The sequence below is a fragment of the Lampris incognitus genome, chromosome 10 (genome assembly GCF_029633865.1).
Source record: "Lampris incognitus isolate fLamInc1 chromosome 10, fLamInc1.hap2, whole genome shotgun sequence".
Lineage (NCBI taxonomy): Eukaryota > Metazoa > Chordata > Actinopteri > Lampriformes > Lampridae > Lampris > Lampris incognitus.
Genome location: NC_079220.1, coordinates 58,288,407 through 58,299,883, shown reverse-complemented (window position 1 = coordinate 58,299,883; position 11,477 = coordinate 58,288,407). Strand labels below are relative to the sequence as shown.

The window sequence follows — 11,477 nt, the reverse complement described above, 5'->3', positions numbered from 1 at the left end:
CGGTACCTCTGCTCACCAACACTACACACTACAGTACCTCTGCTCACCAACACTACACACTACGGTACATCTGCTCACCAACACTATGGTACCTCTGCTCACCAACACTACACACTACGGTACCTCTGCTCACCAACACTACACACTACGGTACCTCTGCTCACCAACACTATGGTACCTCTGCTCACCAACACTACACACTACGGTACCTCTGCTCACCAACACTACACACTACGGTACCTCTGCTCACCAACACTATGGTACCTCTGCTCACCAACACTACACACTACAGTACCTCTGCTCACCAACACTACACACTACAGTACCTCTGCTCACCAACACTACACACTACGGTACCTCTGCTCACCAACACTACACACTACAGTACCTCTGCTCACCAACACTACACACTACGGTACCTCTGCTCACCAACACTACACACTACAGTACCTCTGCTCACCAACACTACACACTACGGTACCTCTGCTCACCAACACTACACACTACGGTACCTCTGCTCACCAACACTACACACTACAGTACCTCTGCTCACCAACACTACACACTACAGTACCTCTGCCACCAACACTACACACTACAGTACCTCTGCTCACCAACACTACACACTACAGTACCTCTGCTCACCAACACTACACACTACAGTACCTCTGCTCACCAACACTACACACTACGGTACCTCTGCTCACCAACACTACACACTACGGTACCTCTGCTCACCAACACTACACACTACAGTACCTCTGCTCACCAACACTACACACTACAGTACCTCTGCTCACCAACACTACACACTACAGGTACCTCTGCTCACCAACACTACAGGTACCTCTGCTCACCAACACTACACACTACAGTACCTCTGCTCACCAACACCACACACTACAGTACCTCTGCTCACCAACACTACACACTACGGAACCTCTGCTCACCAACACTACACACTACAGTACCTCTGCTCACCAACACTACACACTACAGTACCTCTGCTCACCAACACTACACACTACAGTACCTCTGCTCACCAACACTACACACTACAGTACCTCTGCTCACCAACACTACACACTACAGTACCTCTGCTCACCAACACTACAGTACCTCTGCTCACCAACACTACACACTACAGTACCTCTGCTCACCAACACCACACACTACAGTACCTCTGCTCACCAACACTACACACTACAGGTACCTCTGCTCACCAACACTACACACTACGAGTACCTCTGCTCACCAACACTACACACTACAGTACCTCTGCTCACCAACACTACACACTACAGTACCTCTGCTCACCAACACTACACACTACAGTACCTCTGCTCACCAACACTACACACTACAGTACCTCTGCTCACCAACACTACACACTACGGTACCTCTGCTCACCAACACTACACACTACAGTACCTCTGCTCACCAACACTACACACTACAGTACCTCTGCTCACCAACACTACAGTACCTCTGCTCACCAACACTACACACTACGGTACCTCTGCTCACCAACACTACACACTACAGTACCTCTACTCACCAACACTACACACTACAGTACCTCTGCTCACCAACACCACACACTACAGTACCTCTGCTCACCAACACCACACACTACAGTACCTCTGCTCACCAACACTACAGTACCTCTGCTCACCAACACTACACACTACAGTACCTCTGCTCACCAACACTACACACTACAGTACCTCTGCTCACCAACACTACACACTACGGTACCTCTGCTCACCAACACTACACACTAGAGTATCCTCTGCTCACCAACACTACACACTACAGTACCTCTGCTCACCAACACTACACACTACAGTACCTCTGCTCACCAACACTACACACTACAGTACCTCTGCTCACCAACACTACACACTACAGTACCTCTGCTCACCAACACTACACACTACGGTACCTCTGCTCACCAACACTACACACTACAGTACCTCTGCTCACCAACACTACACACTACAGTACCTCTGCTCACCAACACTACACACTACAGTACCTCTGCTCACCAACACTACACACTACGGTACCTCTGCTCACCAACACTACACACTACAGTACCTCTGCTCACCAACACTACACACTACGGTACCTCTGCTCACCAACACTACACACTACGGTACCTCTGCTCACCAACACTACACACTACAGTACCTCTGCTCACCAACACTACACACTACAGTACCTCTGCTCACCAACACTACACACTTACAGTACCTCTGCTCACCAACACTACACACTACAGTACCTCTGCTCACCAACACTACACACTACGGTACCTCTGCTCACCAACACTACACACTACAGTACCTCTGCTCACCAACACTACACACTACGGTACCTCTGCTCACCAACACTACACACTACAGTACCTCTGCTCACCAACACTACACACTACAGTACCTCTGCTCACCAACACTACACACTACAGTACCTCTGCTCACCAACACTACACACTACGGTACCTCTGCTCACCAACACTACACACTACAGTACCTCTGCTCACCAACACTACACACTACGGTACCTCTGCTCACCAACACTACACACTACAGTACCTCTGCTCACCAACACTACAGTACCTCTGCTCACCAACACTACACACTACGGTACCTCTGCTCACCAACACTACACACTACAGTACCTCTGCTCCCTAACACTACACACTACAGTACCTCTGCTCACCAACACTACACACTACAGTACCTCTGCTCACCAACACTACACACTACAGTACCTCTGCTCACCAACACTACACACTACGGTACCTCTGCTCACCAACACTACACACTACAGTACCTCTGCTCACCCAACACTACACACTACAGTACCTCTGCTCACCAACACTACACACTACGGTACCTCTGCTCACCAACACTACACACTACAGTACCTCTGCTCCCTAACACTACACACTACAGTACCTCTGCTCACCAACACTACACACTACAGTACCTCTGCTCACCAACACTACACACTACAGTACCTCTGCTCACCAACACTACACACTACGGTACCTCTGCTCACCAACACTACACACTACAGTACCTCTGCTCACCAACACTACACACTACGGTACCTCTGCTCACCAACACTACACACTATGGTACATCTACTTACCAACACTACACACTACAGTACCTCTGCTCACCAACACTACACACTACAGTACCTCTGCTCACCAACACTACACACTACGGTACCTCTGCTCACCAACACCACACACTACGGTACCTCTGCTCACCAACACTACACACTACAGTACCTCTGCTCACCAACACTACACACTACAGTACCTCTGCTCACCAACACTACACACTACAGTACCTCTGCTCACCAACACTACACACTACGGTACCTCTGCTCACCAACACCACACACTACGGTACTCTGCTCACCAACACTACACACTACAGTACCTCTGCTCACCAACACTACACACTACAGTACCTCTGCTCACCAACACTACACACTACAGTACCTCTGCTCACCAACACTACACACTATGGTACATCTACTTACCAACACTACACACTACAGTACCTCTGCTCACCAACACTACACACTACAGTACCTCTGCTCACCAACACTACACACTACAGTACCTCTGCTCACCAACACTACACACTATGGTACATCTACTTACCAACACTACACACTACAGTACCTCTGCTCACCAACACTACACACTATGGTACATCTACTTACCAACACTACACACTACAGTACCTCTGCTCACCAACACTACACACTACAGTACCTCTGCTTACCAACACTACACACTACGGTACCTCTGCTCACCAACACTACACACTACAGTACCTCTGCTCACCAACACTACACACTATGGTACATCTACTTACCAACACTACACACTACAGTACCTCTGCTCACCAACACTACACACTACAGTACCTCTGCTCACCAACACTACACACTATAGTACCTCTGCTCACCAACACTACACACTACGGTACCTCTGCTCACCAACACTACACACTACAGTACCTCTGCTCACCAACACTACACACTACGGTACCTCTGCTCACCAACACTACACACTACAGTACCTCTGCTCACCAACACTACACACTACAGTACCTCTGCTCACCAACACTACACACTACAGTACCTCTGCTCACCAACACTACACACTACAGTACCTCTGCTCACCAACACTACACACTATGGTACATCTACTTACCAACACAGCCATAAGATTCTGCTGCTGGTCGGTGAGTTTGGGGGATTTCATAGCCAGTGACGCAAACGCAACCATTTTCACTATCACACTCAGCAAGTGGTCCACAGGAGTCCTGTTTGCAGACGTAATGATCTGAACCGAAATACCACACACACACACACACACACACACACACACACACACACACACACACACACACACACACTTCATAATGAAGTGAGCTGCTACTTTCTGACAAGAGAAATAAAGACTTGGAGGGATGTGCGGCGCCACTCACAGGTTACGTAGCCCATATTGTTGTGGGGGTGGTTTAAACGGTTTGTACACGTAGAAGCTGCTTCCAGCACACAGGGCCACACTCACTAACACGTGTGTGTGGGTGCAAGAATATGTGCTTCCAAACGCAGTCCCTGTTGTTGGGGTCTTGGACTCAGTGGTGGGATATGTAAATGGTACATGGATGGTGTGCGCAGTGCCACCAACATTCATGCCAACACAGGATGCAACAACTCTGTCTCCCCCAATTCCGGAGAAGCGCACCCACTTGTTGACGAGAGCAGCATCGTTATTTGGGTACCCAGGGAAAGAGGTGGACCTGAAGCCGCGGTTACGCCACGGTTCTGTTATGTTGGTGTACCCGTCACAGGGACCTGCTCACAACAACAACACAAGAAAAAGAAAATTCCAACAATATTAAGCAACAACGGCTTGCATTTCATCCAGAGTCTCAGGTTAAAAGCTTTTGTGTATTATCTGCATGTGTACATCATCCATACCAGCAGAAACACCACAATGGGCAAGGGTAAAGAGCAAACCTGAGGAAGAAAGAGGCAATGGAGCGTTAGGAAGAGTGATAGAGAAACGGCAAGATAATTATCGTTTTTATTCTAAAATGATAATCAATTAAAATCAACTGTATTGGCCAAGTGTGCCTATGCATATGAGAAATGTGACTCCGGTTCAAAGCAGCCTCTAGTACTTACATATATCACTCACACACAAAATCACCCCCCCCCCAATAAAAATACAAAAGAAATAAATGGAATAATAAATAGAATGCTGGAGGTAAGCACGACAGGTATGTCACTATATATTACATTCTAATATCGTAACTTTAATACTTATTGTTTATATATAACGCTATACATTATATACTATATGTATATCAGTATGCAATATAAGCATATATTACATACTTAAATAATAAAACTAATTATTATCATTATTTATTATTATTAAAATGATAATAATGATAAGATAGTGTACACTGCAAAAAACTCTATAACAGCTTTTTTCCTTTTTATTTCACAGATTTTTCCTGTGTTTCAGAAGTACATGGAAATGTTCATGAAATTACAAAAATAGACTGAACTTACGAGTCTAATGTAAAATAACGTGAAAGTGAGTTTTATGAGTTGGTTCATTTCTGTTATTTACACTATTTTATTGGCGCCCCAGCTGCCAGAACATTTCCGTTTGTTTAAGGGTTGTTATTTTTACAGCTTAAGCCTTCCACCACCATCATCGCTACCACCAACAGTATTTACATGAAGGCCACTGCAGCAATAGCAGAACCAATAGCAATCATTTTCTTCACGGAGTATTACACTATTATTGAATATTACAATTACTAAATGGGTGATTAATCAAAGATTCTTACAAGAAGGAAATGATGAAGAGGCGACTGTTGCGTCATTAACCGTTGTCTAAAATAGTGCCACATTTCATAACAGGAGGAGAGTGTTTGTAAGTTGTTAGAAAAGTTAGACAGGCACTGCCACTTAAATAGAAAACCACTGAAACTCTACTTCTTTTTTTTGCATGTCGACGCTTCAAATCTCAGAGCCACAGAGAGAATCAAATCAGCGTCCATGCAGCTTTGGATCAACCCCATCTCCTGTGCAGGTATCTGAACCGCTCAGCGTACCGGTTCGCAGGTCTGCATCCAACAGCAACAGGAATAATGAGTTCTGTCCACTCACCCAGGAAAACCGACAGGCCGCAGCTCTTCATGTCAGGTCCCGCTCCAAGTCTGCAAAACATCAGTCCTCAGTCTGTCTTGGCCATACATCTCGGAAATTTGCACAGTGCTAAAAAAATGTTTTTAGAAGGTCTGAAACAAATGCAAAAAACAATGCAAATGACAGACTCCGGAGAGGAAAAAACTACTGAAATAACACAGAATGTTGAACGACAAAGGAAGTCAAAACTGTAGCCCTCCAAAAACCTTTCATTGGGTTTTGTGCACAGAAGATGAAAAGGCATATTTCTACATATTTAATGATAACAATTATGTTGTTTGGAGGGCTGTAATACGTCAACATGGACTCTTCATGAGTTGCACGAGGCTGACTGCAAAGTATATGTACCCGAGGCCAGTCGTGTAGGTTGATAGCAATCCTTCAATAACCTTTAAATGCTAAAAGTGCAGTGTAAGCAAGATGCTGCAATTTAATATCTATTTACTTCAGGAAGAACATTATTTTCCATTGCAGCCCAGGGGCGAGTGTCCAGTGAAAGGGACATCCACACAATAATAAAAGCCCGGAAAGCCCAGGTGAGCACACACTTCCATGTTTGCCTCAGCGCATGCTGTTTCTAAGGCCCGAGAAAAATAAGTCACTCTACAGGCCCTTTTCCACCATCTTGGTGGCGGTGCCTAATCTAGAACCGGTTCCATGCTTCTCCACTGAAATAAGACTGGTACGGCAATGAACTGTGTGCCATTAAATCCAGGACATATCCGTGTCCCACCGATGGCTTGTCCGTGGAAATGTCCAAACAATGGGAGATGCGCTTCTTCTGAGGAGCCTCAAAATCTAAATAGCGAAAATGAAAGCATATGCATCAAACAATTAGCAACTACCTTTTTTTTTTTTTTAATAAATAAGCATTTTTTTATTCAAATAAACCTGCACAAGACAGAAATAAGCAATTCATATGATACATAAGGCAATGAAGAAATTATGTGAATCAGTTTCACAATTTACACAGAAACCCAAAACATCATTCAAAAAGTTGTCGTTTTCTGGCTGGTTATCGACACCCCAGCCCATCCTTGAAACATGAGCAGAAGCGAGCATTTTGCAAAGTGCTTTCTCATTCTGCTGCGTCATTCTCACCAAGGCATCATACGTACGCAACGTCATAGCAGCTCTCCTAACTTTACCTTAATGTACGTCATGTTTGTGCCATTTTCAGAAACAAATAAGCCTATGAACCCTGTAAAGCATCTGTCTGATCTATCCAGGGGGTATTTATTACAATCACCAGAACAACACCGCCCCCCCCACCCTTCAAATCAGATACAGTGAACTAATTTTCCTGAAAACCTTTGTTGATCAAAAATGATGTTCCCTTGCTCTGCAAATGTTCCAAATGTTAATGGTCATCCAAAAGTGTCCACAGTTGGGTCCTTTCCATGAGCATAAATCAGCATCTTTCTCCTCCTACGGAGCAGTCAGCTAGTCTGTTTCAAACTCCTTCCAGTCCTTCGATGTTCCAGCGGGTTTGTGAAAGCAGGCAGCAGACACGGTAGGTTGGTTCCTCCGATGCCCCAGCCACAGCAGAAGCCGTGTCCACCCGCAGGTCCCTGGGCTTTTGGCCCGTCTCTCCTCACCACTTGTCATGGAACCCCAGTAACCCCTTCTTCCCTACTGTACCAGCTCCCACCAGGAAGCGGATCTCCGAGCTGGATGGCGTGGCAACACCTTTTTCAAGAAAACATAGTCGACCTCGCCTTTGCCGGTCTTCCTCATCTTCTCAGAGCAGCCAAGAGGTTTCCTTGTTCGGTGCGTTTCCAGTTGCAAACCAACTCCCCTGCTTTCTGTTTCCACTTGTGACCACATCTCTCGTGCCGATAGCGTCCTGGTTTGGATCTGGCGCGACGGGGAGGCTTCATCTTGGTACAGTACTTTAGAAAGCCCAGTTGACCCCCATTCTGGTCCAATGGACGTCTGGTGCAACTTCACCATTAGCCCCCATACCCGCACTTGCATCCGGCATTTTAGACTAGAACGACCATACGGTCATTTTGGCCATTCTGGATTTTCAAAGTTTTAATATTATCGCCCTGTGATGGCCTGGCGGCCTGTCCAGGGTGTCTCCCCGCCCACTGTGATGGCCTGGCGGCCTGTCCGAGGTGTCTCCCCGCCCGCTGTGACGGCCTGTCCAGGGTGTCTCCCCGCCCGCTGTGACAGCCTGGCGGCCTGTCCGGGGTGTCTCCCCGCCCACTGTGATGGCCTGTCGGCCTGTCCAGGGTGTCTCCCCGCCCGCTGTGATGGCCTGTCCAGGGTGTCTCCCCGCCCGCTGTGACGGCCTGGCGGCCTGTCCGGGGTGTCTCCCCGCCCACTGTGATGGCCTGTCGGCCTGTCCAGGGTGTCTCCCAGCCCGCTTTGATGGCCTGGCGGCCTGTCCAGGGTGTCTCCCCGCCCACTGTGATGGCCTGGCAGCCTGTCCAGGGTGTCTCCCCGCCCACTGTGATGGCCTGTCGGCCTGTCCAGGGTGTCTCCCCGCCCACTGTGATGGCCTGGCGGCCTGTCCAGGGTGTCTCCCCGCCCACTGTGATGGCCTGGCAGCCTGTCCAGGGTGTCTCCCCGCCCACTGTGATGGCCTGGCGGCCTGTCTGGGGTGTCTCCCCACCCGCTGTGATGGCCTGTCTGGGGTGTCTCCCCGCCCGCTGTGATGGCCTGTCCAGGGTGTCTCCCCGCCCGCTGTGACGGCCTGGCGGCCTGTCCGGGGTGTCTCCCCGCCCACTGTGATGGCCTGTCGGCCTGTCCAGGGTGTCTCCCAGCCCGCTTTGATGGCCTGGCGGCCTGTCCAGGGTGTCTCCCCGCCCACTGTGATGGCCTGTCGGCCTGTCCAGGGTGTCTCCCCGCCCACTGTGATGGCCTGGCGGCCTGTCCAGGGTGTCTCCCCGCCCACTGTGATGGCCTGGCAGCCTGTCCAGGGTGTCTCCCCGCCCACTGTGATGGCCTGGCGGCCTGTCTGGGGTGTCTCCCCACCCGCTGTGATGGCCTAGCGGCCTGTCCGGGGTGTCTCCCCGCCCGCTGCGGTGGCCTGGCGGCCTGTCCAGGGTGTCTCCCCGCCTGCCGCCCAGTGACTGCTGGGATAGGCTCCAGCATCCCGCCACCCTGAGAGCAGGATAATCGGTTTAACTGATGGATGGATGGATGGACGTTTTCATAAATGTAACGAGAGTACTGCTGGCGTCGTGTGGCTGCCGCTTCTCCGTCTCGTAGCCCCCCTTCCCATCCACTCCTGTATGTCTGTGCTATGTTCATCTGTCCTCTTGGTTCACTCCATGTATTGTAAAGCAACTTTGAGTACTAGAAAAGCGCTATATAAGATTCATTATTATTATTATTACAATGCTGAGCTTCAAATTAAGTGGCCAAACAATCAGCAACTACTTGTAATTGCAATTGTAATGCATTGCATGGAAACCATTTCTTGGCTAACAAACTCGAAGTGGATCCCTACCCGTCGTCTGGACAATAATCGTCATCTCATGAATGCTGTTCGCGGTGGCTACATACAGCAACCTTCAAACGCGAGCTGTGACGACTTTAAAAGTCACTATAAAAAGCAAGCCAAGCTAAATAGGAACTGATCTTGATGTACTCTCTATCAAGTACAAACAGCTTGCTGGGCTTTCCATTGTATTTTCTGTTTTTAACTTGAGAAGAGGAGAGGTGTGGTAACAAAATCTGTGTTCCTCTAGCCATCACACAAGATGTAATTCACTTCGTGGTAAAAACAAAGGAATGGGAACTTACGAGGCAGTCGTTGCTCTTCCCCAACCACCTGACGAAATTCATCGATCAGACCCAGCAACCGGTCCGCTAACTCTGATTCAACAAGTCTTCCTCTCGCCCACCGGACACTTGCTCCCAATGTTTGCATTCTAGGTTATGGAAATAAACACAACAAGCACAACAACAGGCTAACGTTAAGTAAAGGACAAAAAGAACAAACACACAGGCTATGAGACTCAGAGCAGCCACTCAGACCCGCCAAAGGAGCGTGGTTCTAACAAATCTAAAGCACGGCTTGGGTAGACAACATTGCCTGCTAGCTAGCGAACGTTAAATAGCCAGACCACATATCTGGCCATAAGCGTCATTAGATAGTTACAACACAGAGTTAGTGATTACAACATTACAACACAGTTAGGCATTACAGCATAAAGCTAGCGATTTATCTTACCTTGCCAAAGATGCTCGGGTTGTTTCCTCATCGTCCGATGTTGCTAGTCTCGTACAATCTCTAAATATGCGGTTGCAATTTGTAAGAACGTTGTGCAGCGCCATCACAGTTTCTTCTGCTTCTGAAACTTGCCCGTCCAGAGGTGGTACAGACGTCCAGGTCTGGTGTAGGTGCCAGCACATGAGGGACTGGGAGGGAACGAGTGTGCAGATAAACTAGCAAAAGTAGCACTGCAAAAAGAAATACCAGCATCAGCTCCACTTGGAAAAGGAGAAGGAAAAGCAGTGGGTAAGAGGAAAGGAATGGAGATATGGCAGAAAAGGTGGGAGGAAGACCAGAAAGGAAGGGGCTATTACGAAATACACAAGTCTGTCATAAGAAGGAATTATAAAGAAGGGAGGAAATCATAATAACAAGACCAAGACTGGATCACACAGGATTAAATGGCACTTTGTTTATGATGGGGAAAGGGACCGTGGGAAGTGTGGGAAGTGTGGAGTTAAAGAAAACGCTGAACATGCAACATTTCCTGGTAACATCATGAAGTGGGAAGAGAGAGGGCACAGGATAGAGTCGGGGACGCGGGACGGGAGTGGAATCTGATGGGAATACTGGGAACAGAAGGAGGGGGAGAGGGGATTCCGCAGAGGGCACTCTACTTCTTGTTAAGTGACGCAAGGCTGAGCGATAGAATTTTAACAGGGTAAAATGACGTTATACTCTTGTACAGTAGGTGGCGGTATGCACCTTACAGTTGTTTGCGACCCGCCAGTGAAGCGAGAGAAGAAGAAGATTGACCCGCAGTCGCGCTGAAGGCGGAGGAGGAGGAGGAGAAGCGGCGGGGGCAAGCGGGCAAGCCGCGGCCCGGGCAAGCCGCGGCCCGGGCAAGCCGCGGCCCGGGCAAGCCGCGGCCCGGGCAAGCCGCGGCCCGGGCAAGCCGCGGCCCGGGCAAGCCGCGGCCCGGGCAAGCCGCGGCCCGGGCAAGCCGCGGCCCGGGCAAGCCGCGGCCCGGGCAAGCCGCGGCCCG

At 48.9% G+C, this 11,477-nt stretch overlaps 1 protein-coding gene across 1 annotated transcript in view; it reads right to left on the bottom strand.

Moving 5' to 3' along the window:
• Positions 1–10,481, bottom strand: part of LOC130119892 (adhesion G protein-coupled receptor E1-like) — a 25,505-nt gene extending 15,024 nt beyond the window's left edge. The window contains 4 exon segments of the mRNA XM_056288484.1: positions 4,244–4,375; positions 4,521–4,563; positions 4,565–4,893; positions 10,451–10,481. Of these exon segments, the coding sequence (XP_056144459.1) occupies positions 4,244–4,375; positions 4,521–4,563; positions 4,565–4,893; positions 10,451–10,481 (535 nt within the window).
• Between the last annotated feature and the right edge of the window lie 996 nt (positions 10,482–11,477).